General features: G+C 42.7%; 1 protein-coding gene across 7 annotated transcripts in view; it reads left to right on the top strand.

Annotated features, from left to right (window-relative positions):
• Positions 1–345: 345 nt before the first annotated feature.
• The window catches only part of LOC104361658 (ligand of Numb protein X 2), a 32898-nt gene continuing 5851 nt past the window's right edge, over positions 346–27392 (top strand). For 2 of the 7 annotated variants that reach the window (XM_032983400.2, XM_032983401.2), the window contains exons 1-10: positions 5416–5505; positions 5974–6143; positions 13255–13717; positions 16335–16561; positions 17960–18156; positions 19489–19857; positions 22151–22333; positions 23059–23233; positions 23403–23613; positions 26817–26975. In XM_032983400.2, the coding sequence (XP_032839291.2) occupies positions 13317–13717; positions 16335–16561; positions 17960–18156; positions 19489–19857; positions 22151–22333; positions 23059–23233; positions 23403–23613; positions 26817–26975 (1922 nt within the window). In that variant the 5' untranslated portion in view covers positions 5416–5505; positions 5974–6143; positions 13255–13316. Of the gene's footprint in view, positions 578–4123; positions 4160–5415; positions 5506–5973; positions 6144–9130; positions 9153–13254; positions 13718–16334; positions 16562–17959; positions 18157–19488; positions 19858–22150; positions 22334–23058; positions 23234–23402; positions 23614–26816; positions 26976–27392 lie in introns of those variants that run through there. The other 5 variants (XM_032983397.2, XM_032983398.2, XM_032983396.2 and 2 more) reach the window with 5 other exon arrangements.

Raw genomic sequence — 27392 nt, 5'->3', positions numbered from 1 at the left:
AGGAAACATTCCCTGGGGTGAGCGGAATCACCTCAGCGAGCAAGCAGAAGTGTCCCTAAACGAGAAGGGAGACTTTTCCCCACAGGGCCGAGGGACCCGGGACGGGTCTTTCCCTGAGGTAAGCCATCCTCCACGGCTGCTTCACCTGCTCTCCGCGACCCGGACAGCGCGGGGAGAACCGCCCCAGCCGCCCGCCAGCCCTGAGGGGAGGCGGCAGAACCCGGCGCAGGCGGCCGAGGACAACAACGTACCCCGCGTCGGCCCGGCGCTGGCTGGCGGGGCGGGAGCGGGGCTGTGGGCGGCCCGGGCCGGCCCGAGGAGGAGGGAGGAGGGGAGCGTTGCGGCGGTGAGGGGAGGGCAGGGCTGAGCCGTGCCGGGCGGGCGACACCTGGGCGGCTGCGCTGCCTCCTCCTCCTCTCACGGTAGGTTTCGACTTTCTTCCCCGCCCGGAAACTTGGTGGTGGAGCCGCGTTTTTGCCGCTGTCGCAGGCCGAGTTGGCGCTGAGGTTTCCCTCGCCTTCTCCTTCCCCTTCCCCGGGGGCGAGCGAGCCCCCTTTGCCGCCCCCGGCGCCTCCAGGTGAGCGGTGCGGGGGGGGAGCCCGCGAGGGGCGCGGGGTTCCCGCCGCCGCGCTGAGGGGCGGGAGGCCGCGGGGGGGTCGCGGATCCGCTGTGGAAGCGGCGGAGGGCGGCAGCTCCTGCCCGGGCGTCCTGTTCCCTCAGCTTGAGGGTTTCTCGGCCACGACCGAGCCGGGCGGGAGAGTAAATGTAGGTCTTTTATCATTACACAGGGCAGCAAGTATGAGTAGGGCTGGGCAGCGCAGGTGAAGGCTGCCTGCCTGCCCCAAGGGTTTAACTCTTCAAAGGTCGGTCTTGCCGACAAGCTGTGCTCGGGCCTGTGTAGGACATCCCAAACTCGGCGTTTTGGCTGCTTGCATGGGTCAGAGGGAAGCTGTAGGGCAAAATTTCTTTGCTAGGAGATGTAGAGGTACTATGCTGGCAAGTTTCTGGTGCTGTGCTGGTAATTAATGCAGAAAAAGCCTATAAATAGAAGATGAGATAACAGGCAAAAGAGAGCAACGTGACAACGTGGACGTTTTGGAAATGCCTTAAAGGTAAGAAATACAGGTGATGTTAAATATGAGGTAATGCTCTGGAGAGGCTTGGAAAGAAATGTTTAAGGGATGCTATATGACTGAATGTTTTCTATTTCATTTAGAAGTCATTCATGAGGGGTTTAAAGTGGGGTGAGGCTGTGTGCTGCTGAAGAGACTCTGCTGCTCGGTTGCGTGAACTTGACATCTCTCTACTTCTGACATTAGCTTCGTTATCTGATTGAAAACAAACAGAACAGGCAGCAGCCAGCTGATGCCAGCACAGGAGGTGGCGGGGAGAGCGGGACTGCCCCTTTCGGTGGCAGTGCAGGCTTAGTTTGCTTTAAGCCATGCTTGAAACGACACTTTCAATTCCTTGAGCGATTTTTTTGGTCAGACTTTACCTCGGTAAAGTAAGGAATGTAAAATGAGTGTTTCCCTCTTGCTTAACAAACCTAAAAAGGTCATATTTTCACTTTCTGCTCCTGTTTTTTAGCCCAGATGAAAGGAGCAGAGCTGTATAAAGGCTCCATAGGAAACACTATTCCAGCTCAAGTGCAGATAATAAGTGTTAAGGGGGGGTCTCTTCTGTGCAAAGGGTATGTCAGGGCAGGGTCACAACATACAAGCCTATGGAGATAACAGGCAGCCCAGGGAAGTTTCTGTCACTGTCACACAGCCCCAGAGTTGTCCAGGCTAATCCTTCAGCATCTGGAGACTCCAGAGCAGCTCAAGGTTTGGGTAGTGTGCTGCAGTTTAAAGAACTGTAGTTATCTTCCTGCAGCAATGCCAGTTGTGTGCTGTGCCTCTGAGGGACAGCACTGACGTTTGTCCTTGATGCTTGAAGGCCAGAGTTTTGGCAGTTCTCCAGCAAAGAGAAAGCAGATTGTGCACATGGCTCCTTCAAAACAAAACTTCTTTCTCTTAAGTTACACACTCAAGCTCTTCTTTTACAACGTGACTAAGCAGATGCAGTGTATCTGCTGCTGAAAGAGGCTAAGGCAGCGGTAATATTTAATCCCTCCCCCAAAGGGATTTGCTCCCTGAACCAGCTCATGAAGTCAGAACAGCACCAGTGCTTGTGCAGGGAAAAACAAAGGGCTCATGTGGCTGAGGATGGATCAGAGAAATGATAAACAGGAGGCCAACCTTCTGTGGGGTTTGCGAGCTGTTGGAAAACTCAGCTGTGCTGTAAATCCACACCTTTATTCACCTTATTTATGTGTCTGCTCTAGTACGCAAGCTTGATGCATATGTAACTCATTTAAATAACGGAGATGCACTGGCATAAAACCCCAATGAAATGAAACGGAATTTTCTAACCAGATGAATAGTGAGGGAGGTGAGCAAGGGTTAAGGAACAGACCCAACCATATGGCCTGGGGAGTGCTAGTTGTAAAAGGTGGAAGAAACAGCTCCAGAAGGTACCTGGCAGCTAAATGACCTCCAAAAAACCACGAGGTTCAAAGATACTGGATGAAACAGGTTGAGGATTATTCTGGATAACAGTACTACCCGAATGTCGATTCCAGTAACTTCAAATAGAAATTGTAATTAATGGTTTCATAAACTACGGTAGCGTTATACTTTCCTAAGTAATAAGAATACATTTAAAAGAATAAATATAACTGCAGAATAAAATATCTGTAGTTCACAAAGCACCCCCTGCTGTATTTTGTTACTCTTCCTTGTGCATTGCTGTATATTTCTTGTTTTCTGCATTAGAAAATAAATAATCCTGCTGCAACTACTGTATTGATTACACTTTGGAAATTAAGCTGCATCATTTCATTCTGATTGTGTGTATCTTGCCAGAGTAGTTGCAGCTGTTGTCTTACTCACAGGCCTGAGTATGTTTTGCTGGGTTAATACAAAACCCTCTTGTTTGGCTTTTCCTTCTCAGCTTACTTTAGTGGTGCTGTTCATACAGTTGTTAGGAATTGTATTTGACAGTTCCTTGTCAGTTTATGTTCCCTGATTTACAACACATAAAATGTTGCTCTTGGCTTAGAAATTTCTTGACATGAATTGAGTTTGCAAATATCTGGCAATTTTTTTGATGCCTTGGGTAAGAAATTGCCCATAAGCCCATCTCACAAACCATCTGACGTGTTAGAGGGGATTCAGATGAACGTGAATAGTAGGAATTACTATGCTGGTCCAGGAAAAAACCACTCAGGGCTGTAAGGAGGGAAATGGAATAAAGCTGGAGGAATCTGGAGAGACAATCGTCAGTTTGCAGGCAAAGGCTGGTTTTATGTCTATATAGTGGTCCCCTGAGTTTAGAGGGTCTGTGCAAATTTTGTTCGAAGACTGTAGTGTTCTTTATTTGGAATATTCTGTAAGGAAAGTACTGGAAGGGATTATGTATTTAAAAAGATGTGTTGTCTAGCTTTGTCTACTATTTGCCTGGGCCTTAACTCATGCAAGTTTTGTAAACAGCTGCAGCAGACTCTCTTTAAAAGCTGATTTTCTGACAGTTAAAAAGGGGTTGAGATAAAACTTGACCTGCTCCTCTGAGAGTTTAAGGGGCTCGCCTGTGACATCAGTTGTGTTGCAGTTGTTGAAAGTCCAGTAAATCACGATCAGCCCTATTTGTAAAGTTCTCATACTTATTAACCTCCCACCTCTAGACTAATAAATAACAGATAAATTTTTCTCAGCCAGTAAGTGCTATTGCAGGTTTCTAAGTAGAAAATAAATAAATAACTAAAGCAGTCCCTGCCCTGGGAACCTTAGATCTGAGGATATCCTCTTTTATGTGATCTCAACTGGTAGTGAACAAAAATTGCCGTCTGATTATTTCAAGTAGGATACATAAAAATAAACATAATGGGTCTTCTGGGCCTTTTTGTACTTAGGATAAAAAAAAGTTCCCTGTGAGGTTAACACCTGGGGCTAGTTGGCTACTTGACTCCTAATATCAACAGGCTGAAGACTGAACAGAGAAAGGAGATTGCTTCCCCATTCCTATGTCTACCCGGACGTAACTGAGGAAGAATGTGGTTGCTGCACTGATTTGTGGATAGTGGAAGGACTTTGGTCTGTTGTTCCAGCTCTCTTAACTGGTGAGACAGCCATGCCCATTTTTAAATTATTTTTAGAACAAGGGAAAATAAAATTATCAATTTATGTATACTGTAAATATGTGCCCAGTAAGGTAAGATAATAAAGGTTCTTAAAGACCTGTTTCTGATGCCAGTTTGGACACGGTTTTAAATCAGGATAAGAATTGAAGAAAAAAAAAAAAAAACAAACCAAAAAAATAAACTAGAAATGTCTCTGGCAGTTTTGTTTTCCTGTAGCTGTGAGGGTTGTTTGTTTTAAGTCTAAAGTCAACAAGATACACCAGGAGAAATTGTATGGTGAAAAGGCATCTTGAATTACATGTGCAACTGTACTTAAGCTCATGAGCCTGAAATACAGATGTCCTTTGCAGCAGAATGTGTCTCAAGTCTTTTAAAAATGAACCATAATAACGTTCTGTAAATCTCTAGAGGAATCTAATTTTTAATCTGGAGATTTAATTTTTTTTATTTTTTTATTTTTTTCTTCTACTATAGTGCTTTTTTTTACTTACAAGCTGCCATCTGTGAAGGGTATTTCAGCTACTGGTTGCAGCAGCTCTGCCAGCCCACAGGCACTGGCGGGAATTTAATCTAACTTCAAATTTAGCTGCACGCCACCCTGAGGAAGCACAGTCTGAGGAGACATGGTCTAGGGAATTAGGTGTTAGGGGTTTATTTGCTTAAATGAAGATAACTTGTTTTCTTTCTTTTCCTTTTACCACGATATGATGGTAAGATGGAATGTAAAGGGGAATTACAGACAATTATCTTTTAATTCAGCTTTTTTAGTTAGTGGGAGCAAGCTTGGGCTAGAAAGTACTTTGCACTGGTTTTGATAAAATGCCCTTTTACCCTATGAAAGGAAGTCTGGGGTATTGTATACTGAGCAGGGTGATGTGCTCTGCTGTTGCTGATGGCATTGAGCCCAGGCTGGGGCAGTCTGGGGATGTTGGGGAAAAAAAAGTGTGAGGACTGGAGGGAAACTTGATGGTCTCTCTAGAATAGTGCTTTTGGCCATGCTGCGTGCTTGTTGCTGATCATTGGGTTTATTTTGTGGAGTTTAGATTCCAAGTGCCTATTGATACAAAGAGATGCTGTCATAGATTGTGCCAAACTCTTTAATTTAAAACAGAGCACCATAAAAAAAAAAAAAAAAAAAGGTTCTACTGTAACTGAGGCTGGAATTTGACTTGATGTGGGTAATGAAAAGTTCTGTGCTACTTTATCCTGCAAGTAAAGACCTAATCTGATGTTTCTGATGTTAACAACTGTAGCTATCTGTCTGTTGATAGGAAATATTTCATCCCCAGGTGCAGAACTGCTTTCATGCTGCTGGATCGCCTATGGTAAAGTTATGTAGAAAACAATATTAGTAAATGCGTTGCTTTTTTTTTTTTTTTTTTTAACTAACCTAGAAAACAAATGATTTCATGCTCAAGGTTGAGAATAGCCAAAATGAGTTTCTTTAAAATTAAATAAAATTAATTTCAGTTTAAAGTAACACTTGATAAAGTGCGATTAGAGATTTAAGCTTTGTAGGACTTTTTCACAAGATAAGCAAGGATCAGAGATGTAGAAATACCCCCGCCTCTGCACTTCTCACATTACTTTATATATGATGATGATTGCCTTGTTAAGGATATTCAAACAGTGACTTTTTAAAAACATACAGTTATATAATGCACAGTCTGCTTCTTCCCTTGTATGCTTCAGAAATTCTGTGATAAGAAAGCATCTGCCTTTTTCTGACTTAAATTACAAATAAAACCCACAGATCACAAATGGACAGTGACATAGAGGTTTTCTTTTGTCAGGTGACTGCAACAGTAATAGCCATCAGGGCTGGCTAGTTATGAAGATTTATACCCAAGACAAAGCTCTGCACATCTGCACATTACATGCTTATTTCAGACTTTGAAAACCATGGTGCTATTTTCTTTCTATATACAAGGACTTTACAGGTGGACACACAGACAGTGACTTGGTAAGAGCATCTGATATTCATATATAGCCAAGAGAAACATGATCTTTACCTCCTGTCCTCAGACCCACCTCTTTGGAAAGCAAGTGTGCTACCAGATATTTAGATAAACCTAAATCTTAGCATCAAATCTGCTAATCCCTCTTTCTTTTGGTTTTGGGCTTTTTGCTTTAATTGTAAGAGAAGCTTTGGTTATTAATTACAGATTAGGTTCTTTATCCTTAAATTATAGCATGTGATTCCTTCTTTCTTTCTCTATGGAAAACTTCTCCCACAAACATCAAACTGATTTTTAGGGATGGAATTGCAGATAGCTGCCAAATTCAAAAGGTAGGTGAGGTGAGGGTGGAGGTAGGGGTATTTAATTTCCTAGAGAGAGATGATTAGATGCCATAGGAAAAAAAAAAAAAGAGCACATAAAGAAAATTGACTCATGCTGCCAGTGGTTAAACTTTCATAGGAGTCTTAGGGTCAGATTCTGCAAAGAAGCAAACTGATTTAAGAGAGTGGTACAACAGAAGAATCCCTGTGAGCATAAAATGAGCAACTTGCATGTTTGTGTGGAAGACAGGGTGTAGAAAGTACGGTGGATATAGTGAACGTATCTAGCAAAGTGAGAAAGCACAAAGGAATATAAATAAACCAGCTTTTTATGCAGCACTTGTATTCACTTTTATTTGATGGTATTTAGTTTCTCCATTTTTCAGAGCAGTATGTTAAAATAGTCACTCTTTAATCCCCTTGGAAGAAAAGTGTAGGTGGAAAACATTCTATACCACTTCTTAATTCCTTAAGAAAGAGGGAGGAGAGAGGAAATTTATTGGTTCTTTTACCCAGATAGCATTAACTGAATGATAACACCAGAATCTCCCGCTCTGTAGAAGGAATTGGGATTAACTGTTGAAATTACATTTGTGTAGTCCCTTTACTTTAGCGTGCAGTGCCCTGATGAGAAAGTTATTGTACTCTGGCGGTATTAACTGAGCTGAGACGCAAATGTTAAGACTGTATGGTAGGAAGAGAAATTAATCGTAAGTGTCAACTTCCTAATTTTTCATGTCAGCTTTTCCTTCCCTTAAAATTAGGTGTATGTTTGCAATTTAAGATGTTGATTGCTAGTAATATTTTAAAAAATTATAATACAAAGCTAAGACATCTTTTCTTATGCTGAACTTTCACGTATACTAACAAAACAGTTTAAAAAAATCTATCTTGAATTGCATTATGCTAAAAATTGAAATCCATGTACCATGCTGGACAGCTGATATTGCAAAAGTTGCTCAGGAGAAAACTCCCTGGGATAGTCTGGCACTAGTCAACGAAGCCTTTTAGCACATCTCTCAGAATAGGGTTTCCTGGAATAATAAGTCTTTTCTAGTCTAACAGGATAACGACTCTGACCATAATTAATAAAAATACAATTGGTTTTCTGTTTTCTGGTTTAGAAAACAGATACTTGCCCAGAAGTTCAAGTAGATTAAATACAAAATTATCCAAGAAGCACAGAAACACTAGGGAGTTAGAATACAATTTATTTTCAAATTTATGGTTAAAGAATAGGCATAAATGATGGGGACAATGAAAACTTTTAAAATTGTTGATCTTCCTTTATACTGAGTGGAGTAAACCAGCTTTAATTTAGAGTTTCTCAATCAAAGTGTTCATAAACGTGCTGAGCAGCCACTCTTGGAGGTGGCTTATTAGAAACCATTTGGCTTGAAGGCAAGGTTAATTAGTGTAAGGGTTGCTTCTTATTTAGCTGTATAAATTTACTATTTACAGGAGCTTTGACTTCCTACTTTTACATTCAGTGGCCTGATCTTCAGCAATATCAAAAAATAATAAAGTTAATAAGACACTGTATCACCACCTGAAACTATTCTTGGGTTTGGTATTGTGGTTTTTGTGAAAGCTGACCTACATTAAGTAGGGCTTATAAAAGTCCTGATATTTCAACACCGCTTTCTGTGCCATTACTGTAAACTAAGGACAGTTTACTCATGGTTGTGAAACACTGCAGCAGCACACTGGAAATGTTCAGTCAGGACAGTAGCGCATTTCATATGAAACCTCTCCCATTTCACCTACGTGAAATCCTCGATCAAAGTAGCAATGAAATTCAGCAAAAACCCCCTTCTACAGAACTTTTTTGTGATGTACATCTTTCTGTCTCTAGAATGAAAAAAATCCCAGCTATTCTGTGAAGCACAAAACTTCTCAACTGAGTAAAAACTGTTTTAAGAACATTTAGCAAAAATTCTGCCATTTTTTCTTATGGTTTATTGCTAGAGCACTGGGTTTTCTATTTTAAAATCAGTCTTGAACTTGCTTTTATGTAAGCAGATGGATTTTTGGGTTAGTGCCCTGCTGGTGTGTGCCCTCAGTTATCTTAATCCAGAATGTGCTGGCTTTGTTTTGTCCACCCCCAAAAAATTAATTAATTGTTTAGCCTTCAGTTGGAATGTTGCATTTCCAGTCTCCCAGGGAAATGTAGTTACAAATATAATAACTGGCATAATTATTGCAATGAACCATTACATAGCAGTATACGTGGGGCACGCGCCCTGCAATCTTAAAATCAACTTTAACATTGGGGCTTTCAATAACACAATCTGTATCAACATAAAGTGCTAACCTACAAGTGCATAAAAGCATAAACCCATTGTATTTCCAAAATATTTTCCATGGTACAAGTAGTTTTTTAATATTGCGAACAAATTATTTGCCAGATTGTATTTTTTTTAAAAATTACTTTTTAACTAAAGCAGCATGAGATTTCCCTCTAGTCATCCTAATTTGTTAGGAAAAAATTTACACCTGTTTTGTGTCCTTACTACAGACTGGCTGCATGTTTCTTTATTTTGCAATATAGAATGTGGTTGGGCTCCCTCACCATACTTGTGGTTTTTATAAATCAGTTAAATAGTTAATAGAAATGGTATTGATTTTTAAATTTTTTAAATTATTATTATTTTTATATTTTCTCTCCAGGAGCTTCCTATGTGATCATAGGTAGGTCACTTAAGATCATACTCAGAGACATACTACAGTTTTACACTCCCATGAATTTGCCTCTCTGGTTCTGTATTTTAGCCTCTCCTGATGTAATTTCTTAGTCTTTAAATGGGCATAGCAACAATGTTATACCTCAGAGGGATGTCATTAAGGTAAATATGTTAATGAAATATGTTCATGACTGAAAGTGACTTGTATCAAATGCTGGAATTGTATGAGCAGACAGGCCTGGACTGAACTGTGCCATAACCTGTGCTCCACACTAACAATGGCAGAGTGAAATGCCTTAAAAACAAGGAGCAAGAGCTGTGTTCAGAAATGCTGAGACTTCAAATGGTGAGATTGGAAGCAGGGATGTTGCTCTTGGGGTAGCCAGGTGCCACAGCTCCTTTTCAGTCACTGCAGCACAAGTGGAGGCACGACACTGTAAAGATTTCTTAGATAATTAGGCTTTTTTAAAAGGATTTTTTTTAAAAAAAGCTGTAGAAGTAATTCATCAGTTCTGTTCACAAGTCTGGGGTGCTTTGGAGAACTGAACAGTTTGTCCCTCAGGAATGGTGCTGAGTGGCTCGCTCTCGGTGTGGTTCTTGGCATACTCCCTACTAGAGCTATTAACAGGGTTGTAGATGTGCAGAGGGGGTGTATATCTGAGGCTCTGTGCCCTAGCAGAGTTAAAACAAGAATAGGCAATGTGCTAATGTTGTCAGGAATAGTCTTGCTTTGGCAGGGAAATAGATTAGACAACCTGATAAGTCTTCCTTAAAAAAAAAAAAAAAAACAACAAAAAAAGGGAAAAAAACCTCTATTCTTTGAGTCAGTGTTACAGTACAAGAAATCCTACTTAAAAAAAAAAAAAAAAGCCAATAGTGATTTTTAAAAAAAATACAGTAAAGACAAAGGTGATACCAAAAAAACTTTTTCTCTAGCCCACAGAGAGTAAAAAATGGGGAAATATAAAGAGATTTCTGATGGTTTGTTTCCTTCAATTGTTAGTAATACACCCTGTTCCTACACATGACATTCTAAATAATTCAGACTCCAGAGGCATTCCTTAGATTATACTTTTACAGCAGAGTCCATCAGAGCAGCAACGTATGTATGTCAGGCTTTACCATTTTCATGTAGTCACTAAGTAGTAACTTGGGACCAAACTAGATCCTTCTTTTGTGATTCCCTCATATTACGTGCGTTGCACATAAGCTAAAACACACGCGGGGCCAAGGGAGGGAGCCCGGTGCTGCAGAGAATGTCAGGAGCAGGCAAGGTGCCACTCAAGGTGGCATTTTTGGAAGGGAGCTGGAGGGGGGGAACTGTGTAACAAAAAGCAACGCAAGAGCAAAGGGAGTTGTTGGGGTTGGTCTGACCTTCAGAGGTTAGAATGAGTAACTGAAATGTGATGGAAACCGCGAAGGATTGAATATATCTCAAACTTCACCTCTAAAGCGAAAATCCTAGGGACTCTTAGACAGGTTTTCTTGAAACTGGTCTATTTAAGCTCAGGGAAAATGTGCCTGTTATGTTGAAACAGTGCATTCTCTAGACACTTAAAATCTGTCTTGTTGAGCTGAAGTAGTCATCTTTGCTGAATAAGATGTTAGCAATTTTCCTCTTACAGAACATCTGCTTTCTGACTGAATCACCCAACAAGCGGCAGGCTTGTTTGAGCCTGCTGTCCTCCCCGCGCTGCTCACTAACTCCTGCCTTGCCGAAGGCTGTGGGCTGGGTTTCAGCACGGAGGTGTCAGCCTCAGGTTCCCCAGTGTCTGCAGGAGTGTCCTCCTTATTGAAAGGACAGTGGTATAAAATTCACTTTGGCACTTTTGAATTAAGTCTTCACACCTTGTTTTCAAAGATCTAGAATTGAGAGAGCAGAACAGCTTAGAGTTACATGGAAAAAAAAAAAAAGCAGCAAGATTGTGGTGATACTTTTATCTTCCACAAGTTTTGAAATGACTCATAAATGGGATTCGTCTTGTATAACCTTTAGCACAGAGAACAGAGAATTAATTTGGTAAATAATCTGAAAAACCCCCATATAAAAGTAGTTTATCAGCAAAATTACCATGGGGTTTGTTTTCACTGAGAAAGTAGATTTGTTTAATCACCTGCCAACGTTTTATGCAAATACTACAACCCGAAGCGCAAGTATTTCTTATTGGTAGATGATTGCCTTGGAAACTGGGTGTTTGGTTAACTGCTGGTGCTGAGCCGATTGATTAGAATTGGTAGGTGATGTTAAGTGGTCGCGAAATGTTTCCTTTTCCCTTGTAAAATAATTGAAAATCGAATGAAGACTTTTAATGAGGCAAACAGTAGGGATGCCTTTTTCAGATGGAGGCAAGTACCAAAGAACGGGGGTATTTCCAAGAGAGTAGGGTATAGATACAACCTCTTTGATTGACTTGTGTGCTGGCTGTGAACTGTGCTTTCTCTTTTGGGGAGCACCAAGTCAGTCATGCAAGAGTTAAGGAGTAAATGTGAACAGAAGGGCTAGGTTTGTACATCCAGCCTAAGTGCTTTCCTCAAGGGGAAGATGCTTTCTGGCACTGCAGCAGCAGGAGAAGCAAACAACTCATGCCCTGTACCCACCTGGAACCGTGACAGTAATGTTTTAATCTTTTGAAGTGAACAAGTTGCTATGGCTAGGTAAAAATTCGCCTGTAAAATGGCTTGATTCTGTTGGTGATACGTTATCCCTTTAATTAAATAGCTGACTTATGCTTGACAATTAATTGGAGTGATGTATGATTTTTATTAGAAACCCATGACTAATTTTTTCTTGCCGTTCTTGCTATCTTATTGTTCTTGCCTACCCTCCTCCAAAGTTGCTGCTGCGTGCCAGCCATGTCCTCCAGGCACTGGTGCCGACCAGTGTTCACTCTTGCTTAGGCTTTTACCTGTTCCAGATAAAGCAATTGTTTTCAGATATTTTCCGTGTTGTCTTTCAGAAATTTTCCACTTCATCACAGTTCTGCAGTTTTTTTGTTTTAGAAGACTCTGGATTTTTTTACACAAAGTTTAAAAAAAAGAAAAAACAAACAAAAAAAAACAAACCACACCCCCAAAAACCTCACCATCACAACAAAACTCCCCACTGTGTTATCTTCATCTAGTACCACGTCTCCTACCCCATTAAAATAACTGCCAAGTTAAAAAAGTCCTTCCTGCAGTAGGCTCTGTGCCTGTAGAGTAATCTGTTAGCAAACTCAAGTGAATTTTATATTTAATTACAATAGGCAGGATTCAAAGTGGATGTGACTGGAGACACCTCTATTAAAATCAGCAGAGCGACAGCTACAGACAACTCCGTTTGCCCCTTATTTTGTTTTCCCTGACTGTAAGAAACCAAAGCTCGAGCCTCTCTGTAATGTTACAACAAACTGTGATTTGGACAGTTCTTTAAATTTTTTCCACTTAAGAAGTTTTAGTTTTTTTATAGGAAATTTGTTTCCATGGGTGAATGTAGGCTTGGATGAGTGGGGAACAATACATTGTTTGTTAAAATGAACATTTTTGAAGGGAGTGGGTTTAAAAGGAAGGAAATGTGGTTTAGATTTAAGTTTCTTTTGAAATTTCTTCCTCTTCTTTTTCCTTACGGCCGCCCCCCTGAACACAAAACAAAAATCCAAACAACTAGAAGTCCCCAAACTGATGTTTTACCATACATATCTTTAAAATATTTGGTATAATCTAGAAAGCCCAGAGGAAGAATTGTCAGTTTAAAAATCACTATTTTGTATACCATTTCTTTTCTTCCTTCCCTGGGTTGTTCTCCCTCAAGAACATGCGGCTTTTGTCTCAGCTTTTTTAGTTCATGTGTTTGGCAGGGTTTTGTCTAGTTTGTGTCACTGGTGTCTGTAGCGTAATTTAAGCTTCAATTTATCCGTGTGCTTAAACATTTTACTGAATGAGGTCCTTGCGTTCTCTGAGCCCTAGGTTGATCATTCACAGGGTCGCTCTGGAAGAACCCTAAGTGGGAGGTGGAGGTGGGGGTGGAGATACCGGGGGGAATTTAAGACAGGAATAAAATTTAATTTTTAATTTGCTGGATCTAGCGCAGACAGTTGGCTGGAAATCTCTCTTTCTCTCCCTTTCACTAGAGGGCCTCTGTCAGACAGCTGCTACGTGACCAGTTTCCTTGCTGCTGGGCCGAGAGTGCCTGATGCTGGCTCTCATGGCTGATCCCGGAGCAGAAGAACACGCGTCCCAAGTTAGTGAGCTCTGCTGCGAGTGCGGTCAGTTCCACCTCTTGCTGGACAATCACCTCTACAACTTCCAGGATGAAGTGGACGATGAACTCATCTGCCATATCTGCCTTCAGCCTCTGCTCCAACCTATGGACACCCCCTGTGGACATACGTACTGTTTCAAGTGCCTTGAAAACTTCATGCAGGAGTATAACTTTTGTCCTATGGATCGGAAAAAGCTCTCTTTCCAGCAGTGCCACAAGTCCAGCCTTCTAGTACGAAACCTGTTGGATAAGCTAATTGTCTTCTGTCCTTTCAAGGCAGAGTGTCAGCAGACGATGCAGCGGTGTGAACTAGAAGCTCATCTGCAGAACAGGTGCATTCCCATTTACATTACATTATTCCTACTTGTATAATGCCATCTGGCTGTTGTGCTTCTGGCCAGAAAGATCCATTCTCTCAACAATTCTTAAACTGGGGCGAGGTGGGACACCAGAGATGACAGAGGGTGAGGCCAGAGACGTGGGTGGGTGAAGACAGTGTAGTTGTGTGTGTGTGTGTGTGTGTGTGTGTGTATTACAGAGGTCAGCTCACATGTGCTACAGAGGCAAAGTGTGAGGTACCTGCCTGCTTGCATGCAAGTTGTCCGCAGACACGAACACTATCAAATGTATATAAATTTGTGTGTCCTGATCTGGGGCACCTGACTCTGAAAATTATTGTAAACATGCTTATTCTTGTTTCACTTGCGTAGAGAAGAAAGACAGGCACAAAGTCAACACTCTGGAAGCAAGGGATTGTTCAGTGTTGCCAGTTTAATTGGTCCAATTAAGATGTGCAATACATAAGTCTTTGATCCAAATAATGTAAGTCCCTCCAAGCTGCACATTATGCAGTTGCTGAATCACCTACTTATAATTCCATTATCTTCTCTCATTCTTTTGCTGAGAAAGAGAAGCAAATGAAAAATACTTTTTTTTTTCATTCTTTTTTCCCCCATATGCAGAGGAAAGGAGACTTTTTTTTTTTTTCTTGTGCTTGTTAGCAGAGATGTGTTTTGGTGTTACCACTGCTGGTTTTGCTGGTGGCTAGTGAAATACTCTAGCTTTAAAAGAAGTGCAGGTGACAAAGAGCTCTTGCCAAGGCACTTGAAGAACACTTGTTCCTACGTAGTTAATGATTGCAGGAAAGGGAGCTAAGTGCAAGCCCTACCGCAGGCAGAAGCAGACCTTCACTGGCAGTGTGTATTTTGTCAGTGGGCATTGAGAAATCCAACAGGCTTGTTGCTCTTCCGCTATGTTGTAGCTTTTTGTGGCAATGACATGTTTAAAAATACGTCAGCCAGTGTGCAGGGGACAGTTACACCTGGGATACCTTTGCAGTTCCAGCCAAGGATGTATCCTTGTGGTTCTTGCTTGTCTTTGGTACCCACAAGCCGAGAGCTGGTGTTATAGCCAGGGCAAGCAAGGGAAGATGCTGTTGTGCCCCTTTTCCTCAATCTCTGAAATCTTATAATCTCGTTTTTCTTGAAATAACTTTGTGCTGTTTGCTTGTTATCAGGCAGGGCTGAATGCTTAGACTGCAGGGACAGGGCTGCCCAGCAGTGTAGCTGATGTGTAGCTGGGGCTGTGGCCCGTACCAGGGCTGGGCCTTCCTCTTTGCTCTGTAAATCTACCCTGGTATCAGTAAACTTCTGTCGCTTGTTAATCGCTTTGGCACAGGAGTTAAACACAGAAGAGGGAGGCACCCTTAAACGTTTGTGTTAGAGACCTGTCTGGAAACTATCATTCTCATACACCTCACAGTTCTTTGTATCTTCCTTGGGGAGGGTGTTTTCTAAAAATTGAGGCTACTTCACCTGGGCTGTGAACAAGGGTGGACTGAAAAATGAAAAGAAAAAGAGAGAGAGAAAAAAATTACACTGGGATTTGGGCGTTCCTGTTTTTCAGTTCTACGTGAGGTTAACTGATAGCAGGAGACTTAAGGAAAGAAAAAGTTGCTAGATGCTTCATCGGGGATTTCTCTGCCCTTTGCAAAATGAATTTGTTTCTCACCGTCTTAAGAGATGCGTGCAATTGGATCAATCAGCTTCTGTCTTTAAGTTTCAGGGTCATCTTACTGCTTGGAGAATAAATGACTAGGAATAAACCAGAGGAAGTAATATTGGGATGAGACTTGTTTAGCCAGAATGTAAATAGTCAAGTTTAATTTGGACAGTGACTCTGGTAAACACCCAGTACTACTCATGTCTCTGAAGATGATGCTTTTGCAGTCATCATCTTCCTCACCTGCCACCTTTTTCATAAGTACTCTTGATAAAAGAGCTTGTTTTTCCTCACTCATTTTTGCTGAGATGGGCTGGCTGTGGTGTAGCTGCATACAGAGGACATTTTGTTGAACCTCCGTGGGGGGAGCAGTCAGTGGGATTATAAACTCCTGTAAATTGCTCCCATTCAGATAGAGCCATCACCTGCATGGAGTGGAGGTGGAGTGCTGTCTGAGGGTCAGGTCTCATTCAACCAAAAAAAAATAAAATGCAGCCTTGCTTGCATGTTACTGATTTGTTAAAAACGAAGCCTGATTTTCAAGGCTGAGCTTGAAATGAGCCACTTCCTTTGCAAAAAGATACAGTTCGTAGTCATCTCTAAAAGGTCAGAACTAAGTATTTGCTTGTATTTTAAGAAGTATTGTTTTCTTCACCAAGTGTTTGCCGGGTAAATATAGCAAGAGAGACTCCTGTTCTTATTACAGTCTTCTTTTTAAAATAATTTGCTTAATTTTGAAAGTAATAAAATAACAAGCCTGCTTTTAACCTGGTCCAAATACAAGTAGAATCTGAAGGTCAAATAAGAATAAATTTTAACATTTGTGTTAAAAGCTTTGCAGCTGATGAGATCTTGACCACGCTTCTTTGTCAGTCGGAGCATGCATGTGCTAGGTTGGCTACACAGGCAAAGACTAGCTGCTTACAGTCACTGACAATCTCTCTCTAGGTGTCCTGGTTTCAAGAAATACAAATCTGAACTACAACAGAAAAAGCATCCCATTTCCAAAGGGAAGGAAGATCCTCCTTCCAAGGTGGAGACAAGCACGCCCAAGGATCCAGAGGTACCGAGTGGAGGATCGTCGCTCGTGGCAGAAAGCTCTGGAGCTGCTGTGGTATCACTAGGGACTGCAGAGCCTGGACTGGTTAATCCAGCTTTTGAAGAGACTGAAGAAGGTGAGAGTTTGATACAGAAATGTAATTTATAATTACCTTTTATAATATAAAAATGAGGTAATTATCTCCGACAATTCAATTTTTAAAGTGTCCCCAGTATTCTTAGGTAGCCTCAATGCTATTCAGCCACAAGTAGCCTTTAGAGTAATCTCTTTCCTCAGCTTGTCCTTGAGCAGAAGGGAGATGCGTTCTTGTGCATCAGGTGTGGCAGGATTGGCTCACAAGCACAAAACTGTCTGTGCAAAACAATTTGGAGAATCTGTTAGACTGCAGTGAATATTTGCAGTATTCTTTGCAGGAACAAAGGCAGTCCCTGTCAATGGGAACATGAAGCACTTACAGCACTTGCAGAAGCCAAATAATTAGTAATTAGGAATCGTTCCAGCTAATTCTTAATCTTGTTAAGAAAGTTAAATATACGGTTGGTTTCCTGGAGTGGTCAGTAACTCCCTAATGGTGTGCAGCAAGTGTTTTTTTTATAGCATAACTTAGTTTTTGGATTAATGGTCAGTTATGAAAGCCTTGCAGATAAAAGTAACCATCTCCAGTACAGAACCACTTGTCTCCAGTGTGGAAATCTCTGTGCCTTGTTTCAAAGTTAGGCTCAGTTTCCAAGTGGGCAGGCGCTGGAGCTGGCAACTGCTCTGCCCGTGCCAGGGTTAATACACAGGTCAGTCTACTTCTCTGTTGGCTTTTTCCAAAGTGCACTCGGGGCAGGTTTTGCATCTCTTGTGTGACAACTGCAGCTCACCCTGACAGGCAGCGCGCTTGGCTTCGTTAGTGTTGGGCCTGCCTAAATGTTGCAGTGCTGGTAGATTTAATAGGGCTTGCTAACAACAACTTTCATCTTCAAAGTGTCTGAAAAGCATTGCTTAGTCTTCACTATGCTGTAAATAGGTAAACATTACTCCTGTTTTACAGGGGGACGGGAAAAGAGGAGGAAAGGAAATTAGAGGTGGGAAATTGCAGGGAGCTGCCTGTGGTAAAGTCATCGCAAGGGCAGACCAGTAATTACAACTCGGTAGTCCCCTTTTCTAATGAGCATTGTGGAAATTGGCATTTATGTGTGTGCTTCTAGTAGGCCAGCTGTCACAGGAGAAAAATAAATCTCTAAATAGTAAGTGAAACATACTGAATGCCCTTTAATAAAACTCAAGAAATAATAATGAAAGAGTTTGAATTTGCAATAAGCTAGGAGAAGATGGGAAACGTTCTGGAGAAACTCTAAAGAAATAGGGGCTTTTAAAGTTTTCAATCTGACCTATTGTTTCCTCTCCTGGTAGTTGCTTTCCCTCCAGACACTACTTTGGACAACCTGCCAGTGCTACAAATCTCGTGGTGCTATGTGAGGGACAGTTCTGTTAATGTGTTGTTTTTCTCTTCGATTTCCACAATCAGACCTTCCTCAGAGAACTAGTCTTGTGGCTGAAACAACCACAATTGAAATTCATCGGGAAGACCCAGAAGAGGAGCTGGGGATGAGGATAGTTGGGGGTAAAGACACTCCCCTAGGAAACATTGTTGTTCAGGAAGTCTTGCGGGATTCTGTCATTGCTGCAGATGGAAGAATAGCACCTGGGGACCATATTCTTGAGGTATGTAAAACCCCACTGGTAGGCCCATTGCTTCTCTGACTTGAGACGAGGGCTGGGGGAGGAGAGTTGCTTAGAAAAACTAGAAAATCTCTACAGCTGCGGGTTTAAAAGCACTGATCAGCCTTGTGTGTCAGTAGTACTGTGTTTTTGCTGGGGCTGAGAAGCAGACTTTTGAGGTTCCTTCCAGTCATACTCATACTTATCTTGCATATTTGATAGCTTTTTGAAATTTAGACCATTTTGGATTAATTAAGAAGATTTCTATCTGATAAATTTCACGCAGTAGCACCATTTCTCTCCAAAGGACCGTGCTCTAGTTAGGAAGTCTTATAATTGTTTGCTCCACTATGTTGCTTAAGCTGCATATTCTCAATGGGCAGGTCCAAAGTTTAAGACCTTACAACTTGAAGTAAGGATCAGATAGTGTGAGTAATAAAAACCACCAACCTCATACTGTGCTGACCCACAGCCAGATTCAGTTTCCAGATTAATCACGCTGTGTGGCAGTGGGCTAATCAAGGTGCTTGTATGCAGCAGTAAAGGCTGCATGCAGCCAGAACTGTTAGCACCTCCCGGCTATGGCTGCCCCATCATTTGAAAAGCCATAAAGACCTAATTATCCTGTTGGACCGTGGACTTCAGGAAGGACTGGCAGCAGCCCCACGTGCACGAGTGGCCGATACGGTCTCTGAGTTGGTTTCTTAGACCGACAGAGTAACTTCTGTTTGATCTAGTTGAATTGTACATGTCTCAGTCTTGGCTGGGCTGTAAATAGGGCAGGTCCTCGCACTTAGTAGCCCTGCTAACATCCTAGAAGAAGACTGCACAGAGTCTTACGTGACAACAGACAAAGCAAAAGGTAGCTTCTCAGTTACCTTGCTAAAAAGCACGATTAGACTGACGATTCCAGAAGCTTGTAGACTATGGACCACTCTTCAACTTAAAAGTGGGGATGAGTAGCCTCCAATTTGAGTCTTCTCCTCCAAGTGTGTGTTGAACGTTGGAAGTTAAGGGAAAGTAGTTCTGCATTGCCACGGGATGGATGTAATGATTTAATATTTTGAAGTTTCAGATTTGTTAGTTTTGTGAGTTGTCTTGTCTCGCCCCTGTCCTCAGCCATTCACCATCAATTATGGTCTAATTTCATCTGCTTTACGCTGCATTTTTTCAGAAAACTCTACTCTCTGATGTGCATCAGAAGCAGCTGCTTCAGTCACAGCGTTGCACAGGGAGTTGTACATCCTGTCTCCAACTCTGTGATGTTCCGCACTGCGGACAGTGCCTAAATTATGTAGGTTCTGATTAGTGACTCTGGTTTGTTTGTCTTTCTAGGTGAATGGCGTCAACATCAGCAGTGTGACTCACTGCCAAGCTGTCTCCTTCCTGCGCCACCCAGGTCCTGTTCTCCACCTCATGGTCCTGCAGGAGAAGGGTTTTTCCAATAAGACTGCGCAGCAGGATTCCACTTCTGCTACGAATCGGGAAGTGATCCAGGTTACCTTGATAAAGAGAGACCGATCCGAACCCTTGGGAATCAAACTGATCAGGAAAACCGATGAGGCAGGGATTTTTATTCTAGATCTGTTAGAGGGAGGTTTGGCAGCCAAAAATGGAAAGCTGAGTCGGAATGACAGAGTCCTCTCAATAAATGGCCAGGATTTGAGGCAAGGAACACCTGAGGCTGCTGCACAGATAATCCAGGTAATTTATGACATGGTGAGGTTGTATGGCTAATGGCTCTTGCAGCTGTCTGCGTTGATGGCAGGGCTCCTGTTCTGACCCAAGGGCTAACAGAACACACTAGAGCAAACTGCATTCCCTGAAATATCTCTTTGGGAAAGTGACCTCCCTGCAGATGTGTGGGAGGCACCGCTTCCAAATGAAGATAAACACGAGGAGTGGGAATCCATCGTGAGTCATCGCTGACAAGTCTGAAGCGAGGCAGTTGCTCATGGCACTTCAGTTCAGCTCAGGCAACTGGATCTCCTTTGTGGTGTGGTGCTTGGAGCCTTTCTTGCAGAGTGAATATTTGTATGCACTGCGTAGATGCAGCAGAGACAAGGAGAGATTAGGCCAGCCTCTCATGCTTCAAACAGTCAAACTGAAGGTGTTTGTTGGGAGATGTGATAGGCAGGCAGCACAGAACGGAACCCTTCTGACTGATTTGAAGCCCTCTCTCCCCATTTGGGAAGGGAGTCTAGGAAACAACATGAGGCACCTCAGGCTAAAAGCATTCTGAAATACTAAATGGGTAGAAGAGGGGTGGTCTTTCCCTGCGCAATAGGAATGTGCTCCTGCTGCAGCATGCCAGATGTATTGTTGAAAGTAGTGGGCAAGGAATTTTGGTGAAGGATTAAGGATTTCTACGTGTGCAGCAGGTATCAGTTAAATCCTTTATCTCCCTAGGCAATGACCTCCAGTTTCTGTTTTTATCTAAAGATCCTGACACAATACATCTCCTCACATACTGTTTATATCCCGGAAAGGATCTGAGGTCAGCAGTGAGAGCAAGCCAGTTCTCTTCCTGGTAATCAGCAGAGGATTGCAGTGGCATGGGAGAAAAGAAGAGAAAGGGCAGAGTTCTCGTACTGACACATTATGTCATTCCATTCTGTGGCCTCTTCAAATATAGTTTTCATCCCACAAGTGCTGCTGTATTTCTGTCGTCATGTGCAAACATAACTCCCATATGCGGAACTCTTTCTTGATCCCACTGAAATCGCTAACCAGTGTCTCAGAACCAGCTTTATTAGGTTTGGGGATTTAATTCCTTCTGAAGTGACATTTCTGTAAAACTGTGACAGTCTTCCAAACATTATCTCTTCTTCGGAGGGCTAATTCAAATTCATGGTTAAATGTGATTTTAATTTTGATTTCAAACCATTTGCAGAAAAGAGTCCTGCCTGTATATATATGTACAGCCATATATACTGTACAGAGTCTGGTACTCCTGGCAGAAGGGGAGGGAAAATCCCCATCTTAGAACATGATGTTTACAATGTGTTTTATAAGGACATGGATGTGTGCTAACTTGTCTGGAAAAAAACTGCTCTATCTGAAGTGACTTTGGAGACGAGAGGCTTTTAAATTCTGTTTCGGGAAACAAAACTCTCCTGTAGGAGTTTAAAAAGAAAAAAACCCAAACAGTTGATGCAGTCCTTCTTCCAAGGCCAAGGAATTCACTACTGCCAGGGTGCTGTGGCACCAGGGAAACAGGGTCTCGTGTCAAGAAGTCAGTGGCAATTCTACTTCTCTCATCCGTCACAGGAAATGCTCCAAGTAAGCACATACGCCTTAGCCCAATGGACTCCTTCACAATAAGGTTTTGTCAAATTATCTGGAAGAACAAACCAAATTAGAAGAGCAGTAACAATAGTGAATACTTGCCCTGTAGCTCTGCCAAGGCCAGACATACAGCTGGTTAAGTGTTTAATTGGCAGCAATCTTAGACAAAAGGTCATGTCTTCAGGTACTCTGGGAAAAAAAATGGGTGGGAGATGTTGAACAATAGACGTGGTACATAAGCTGCGAGGGAAAGAGCTTTTAACAAGTTTCTTTACAATAAAAGAAAAAGCATCCAGTACTCGTATCATGGTCATCCATTGTGTGGACCAGTCAGCGTTCTAGCTCTGTTCATTTTCTATCACAACACAATATGCTATTTTGGTTATTCGTACTGAAGGAGAGCAATTAATCATCCCTTTCTACTTTTTCTTCTTTGGCATTTGTGGGGGAGGGAGGCATGAGTGAAGCCTGCCTCTACTCCTCTTCCTTCTGACTAACATTTGCTAATTCCTTTTTTCTTCTCACGATAGGATTATGTGGCTCTTCACAAAAATACACTGCATCATGTTGCATCGTCCTGTTTCAGACCCTTTGTAGAAACCGATGCCAACCCTTTCCTCTCTCCCCAAGAAAACGACAGGGGCCATCCCTGATTTTTAATTTATTTTTCTATCTATTTTATTAACACTCTTTTTGTTTCTCCTGGCAGACCACTGAATCAAGAGTGAACTTTGTCATCCTGAGGCAGCAAGGCGTACAGCTGGCGGACCCGGTAGAAGATGGTAGCACATCAAATAACAGCAGCAGCAGCAGCAGCAATGGAGGAAGTCCGGTGCACCACCGGAGACGACTGGATCAGAATCACTACAGACGAAAATCAAATTACCAGAAGGTAAGTTTTGTAAATGACAGCAAAAGCACTGGGTTATTCTTGGTCTAGCAGATCTACTGTGTTTGCTCTGTGATGGCAATTTATCATGTAAGTCTGATCAGTAGCTCCATTTCTTCTTGAGCTGTTAAAAAGGAGCAGGTTCGTGGTTTTTGGCACTGCAGAACTGTACATTTGTCATCTACTGGGAAACAGTTTATAGGAAAAACTCAACATTTCTTCAGATGTCTCTAATATTGATGCAGAACCAGTGTTTAATCCTTTCATGTCTGGAAAAGGCAATGGGAAATTTACTGTCCGTGAGACGCTCGGGACTTGCTTCTTGGTATCTTTCAAGCACAACTGTGTGGTGCTCCTGGGGCTCAGTGTTGCGTCTGCCATCCGTTTGCATGTTCTAAGAAACAGTACGAGCAAGAGGAGGTTTGCCAGTCTGTTGTAAGAAGAGATTTGCTCTCTATTCAGAACTTCCATCTGAGTAAGAAAACTTGCTACAACTGCTTAGACTTCTGTGTTGAAATGTCTCTGGGGTTTAGTAAATAGCTGTCATAAATGGCTGGAGCGTGGCTCCTCAATTTAAAGCCTAAAATATCATTTACATACTGTTTCTACAGCAAATGCTATGATGTGTGCTTTCACTGCAACCTAAACTTTCAGTACTAGTTAGAGAGGTTGATTGCTTGATATGAACGGCCTTAAAAGCTGCGTTTTGTACCGTCATTCCTTTGTAGGATTTACCTCAGGGATATGCAAGTCATGAAAAGACAGTTGCAATAAAAAAGGAACCAAAGGAATCTTTAGGGATAACGATTGGAGGTGGAAGGGATAACAAAAACAAGCTCCCTATATATGTAACGAGTGTGCAGCCCATAGGATGCCTCTTCAGAGACGGCAGAATCAAGCGAGGTAAGGAAGCTCACAGACCCTTGGTTCTTTAGGAACTGGGGTTTTTTCAGTGAAAGTTGGACGTGGACACTAAAGCAAGACTGGAAACAGGGTTCCACATAAGACCTTGAGGCAGAACTGGGCTTCATAGGGTTATTACAGACCTTTTACTGTCTTATTTAATCAACAGGAGATGTACTTTTGAGCATAAATGGCATTGATTTGACTCATCTGAACTACTATGAAGCTGTCTCAGCACTGAAATCTAATGCAGCTTCCCACTCAGTTGTACTGAAAGCCTTGGAAATCCTTTCATTGAACTCGACAGATCCATCTCTGGACATCAAGGAGCAAGGATTCAGCTGGTCTCCCCTCTGGATCACCTGGCTCGGATTGCCCAGGTACGTTTGTTTGGTGACTGCATTGAGATTTGTTCAATCACAGAGTTGACTTTCACTCAAGTGCTGGAAATTAATTGCTTTGTTGGTGGACTTGGAAGCATTCCTGGTATTCTCATTTAGCTCCAAGGCAGTGGAAAGCCTTGTTTGTCAACGTGATCGCAGTATAAGCAACGCATGAGAAACTTCCACTGCTTTTTATGGTGTGACCCATCGTTCCCCCACTTCTGTTGGACAGTAACTGTATTTCAGTGGTTCCTGAAAACCACTTTTTCTTAGAGAACGAAACCAGGAAATGAGAAGTACAGATTCTGGCATTTGAGGCAGAGTTGACATATAGTCAATGTAAATACAGTCCCTGCTAAAATATCATTAACTGAAATCACTCTGTGGCTCTTTCTGGATCACATAACGGGAGCCAGCAGATACCTGTGCTGTTTTATAGTTTCTAATCTGATCATCTCAGGGGCAGACATTCTTTCAGTCTGATTCTTTTTGGCTGTTGTGTCATCTTTAGCATGGAGCAGAAATGATTCTGAATAGTTGAGTTTTCCTGCTGCAAAGCTTTGGACCATCGACTTAACGCAGATTTTAGCAACACCACGGTCATTTCCAGGTGACAGGGTTAGGGCTGTGAAAGCTTGAATTTCCATCTCTTTCCTGGAGAGGTGAATCTCTGGTTTGCTCACTCGTACAGTTTCATAAAAATACATTCAGCTGGCAGACTCTGTTGTCATTCCAGCTGACCGGAGAAGGATTGTGCAGGAGATGCACGTGGAACAGTAAAGCCAAACCCTTCCGTGGGAAGCCTGGATTATTTACAGCCTTGTTTCTTGAGGCACCTGAAAGAAAAAACACTAGCAAAGCCTTTGTTACGTTACCCTTGTGTTACTTAGCAGCCTGTAAATGCTAAACAAAACAGCCCAAGGAAGGCAGCTCTTGCGTCTCAAGCGACTGTATCTTGGCTTGTACTCAGCACCAGCCTGCCCGTTTCCTCTGCTCTCCCAGGGCATCGGCCTGTCTGTTCTGTGCAGGCCTGGTACTAACTAGCCCTGAGCTGCACCTGGATAGCCCAAACCCGAGGGCAAACCCTCAGATGCTGGCCAGTGTTTGTTCCTTATGGGTGCTCCTGCAGTGAAGGCAAAACCAGGCTGGACTTTCTCCCTTCTTCCTTTTCCAATTTATTTTGGTGGCTGGTGGCTGGCAGCTTCACCACGCTTTCTGCTTCAGGGGCTGGAGTCCACTCTTTGCTCACTGGTCAGCTGGCTTTATTTCAAGAGCATACTGATATTAACTGCCACTTACTACATTGCTTGAAATTCTTTTGCTGCTGGTATTAACGTTGTCCTCCCTTCTTTGGGCTGTTACTGTGCCCTGCTACTGAAGCAAGGAGCAATGATTTCGGATGCCCTTTCTGCTTTCCAGTCTTTCTTTCTTACTCCGACCTGAATCCAGGCATCTGAATTTGTCTGCCGTTGCTCTCTGGGTGTGAGGGTGGTTAAGAGACACAAAGCAAGGTTGATTCATGTCAGGGTCTGACAAAATCTTCCTTCTTGTTTCCAATAATAAAGACGGCTGTAATTCTTGTGCTTCCTCACTCATGTTCCCACCCGCTCCTGGTAAGACCTTGAAGTGACTGACTGGTTGACCACAGAATGAACGATTTCCCTAAAGCCACTAAAAATCTGCCTTTCAGCTAAGCAAGGTATTTATGTTTGACACTGTGGCTGGCATAATTTTTTATGATTGCTTGAGAATCCATACACTGGAACAGCACCCTTGTCTCTCACCTGGAAATGTTCAGGGTGCCTCTACACTAGCATTTTCGTTTGGCTCAGGAATGTGCAGTTGAAGCAAGGATCCCAGTTGCACCTCACTTGCTGTATTTTGGTTCACACTGCACGTCTTCCTAAAACCCCTTTTTCACGTGGAAAACTGATTTCTAGCAATCAGCCTTTTCCACGTCTCGAAGAATGTGGCTAATGCTGTTATTTATGTTCTGTGCCGACACCGTGCTTACAACTCTTGCTCTCTGGGCTACTTATTTGAACAAGCTGCCACATACGTTTCTCATAGCTGTGTTTTCACACTTGTGAAATGTGGAAGAAGAAAACCATGGAGTCATCAGTAAGCTAGAGCTGGGTCTTCCAGCGTTTACGTGTGAAGAACTTGTACAAAAGTAAATTACAGTTTGAAAGTAGATAATTGGATCTTTCTCCCAGTCAGAAGTTAATGGAGGAGGCTTTTGAAATCTGAAACTCATCTGCAAGCTGCTCAAGCAAAGCCCTTGAGGCAAAAACGTTTATTAGGAAAAGTTTAGCTGCTGGAATACCTCAGTGGGGTGACGAGCGGCAGTTTCACACAGCGCAGCGCCTCGGTGCCAGGCACAGCCTGGCCAGGCACAGCGCTTGCCTGCGCTCCTGCCGCACCTTTTCAGCCGCCTCACAAAGGCTTTGCGCGTCTTCGTGCGACAAACTCGGGGAGCAAGTGCTGCCAGCACTTACATAGCACCTTCTCCAAGGCAGCCCTAGCCACTGCAGCATAGCCCGGGCTTACGGAGACGTACCTCGGCGGCTGGCATTCAAAACCAGCGCTGTGCTTGCTCTCCGAGGAGTCCCACATCCTCCCTGCACACAGCAATCCTGGGTGTAGGTCCTGCAGGACAGACCTTTCACACTCTGCGTGGGTAGGTAGTAGAAGAAAGGCTGCCATGCCTCCTATGTTTGCTTTCCACCAGTGATAACAGAGCTGCTGAATGCCTTCATTGTACCAGGCGTGGAGTACACAGACGGAATAAAAAAAAGCTCAAATCTCATTAATTGCATGGTTGTAACTGCTGTTCATGATTAATTTGTTTTTGTCACTAGTACTGTGCCTGTTCATAGCAGAATTCGTTAAGTTATTCATGAATCTTTCAGGTCACAAACCCCTTTAGAGAATGGTAGTTTTCTGTTAGTTCTTAAACTAGCGCTGACAATACTGAAAAAAAAGATTTCTAAAGGACTGGCATCTTCAGATTTGAGAATTATCCCTGAAACATGCCCTGCAGAGGGGCTGCCTCCAATCCTTAAAAAAAGAAAATAAATATGAGGCTGTTATGGAACGCACAGCTATGTAAGGAAAAACATAAATTTCTGATCAGGCAGTTTTCCCTGAACCACACTCATAAAAGCTTTCTCTGTTTTTCGCTGTGCTCATCTTCACAGCTACCTTCACTGCTGTCAAGATATCGTCCTTAGTAAAGGTAACCTGGAAAGCTGGGGGTTCAGCATTGTAGGAGGCTTTGAGGAAAGCAAAGGAAACCAGCCATTCTTCATCAAAACCATAGTGCCCGGGACTCCCGCCTTCCGAGACAGGAAACTGAAGTACGTATGAGCCACCCCCAGGTCTCTGGTGTTTGTATCACTTGTCGGCACTTGTGTCAGCGAGCGCTGCGTTGCTGGGGGGCTGCCTCTTACCTTTTAACCAGCTGAGCTGACAGGTAAGGACTTAGAGGCTCCTTTGGGCAGTTACTACTGCGACCAAAGTTGCAGCAAACTAAGTCCTGTGTTAATGAGCGTTTTGGTTTCTCTATAAAGGTGCAACTAAAAGCAATTAACAGTTGTGCTTTAAAAGGCTGTAAAGATTTTAATTGAGTAATTAGATAAAAGTAGGAGGATGTTTGAGGTGGATCTTGGAGGTGCTAGAGTATGAAGTCTCCTGGATTGGGAGAAGTATCCGGAGCCCTTCTGTGCAGGATGCTGCAATGGAGCTTTGCTGCTGTTGGGCAGCAGTCGGGGCGA

The sequence above is a fragment of the Tyto alba genome, unplaced genomic scaffold (genome assembly GCF_018691265.1).
Source record: "Tyto alba isolate M040663 unplaced genomic scaffold, T.alba_DEE_v4.0 Super-Scaffold_5, whole genome shotgun sequence".
Lineage (NCBI taxonomy): Eukaryota > Metazoa > Chordata > Aves > Strigiformes > Tytonidae > Tyto > Tyto alba.
The sequence above is the reverse complement of the archived record's forward strand: the minus strand, read 5'-3'. Positions and strand labels throughout refer to the sequence as shown.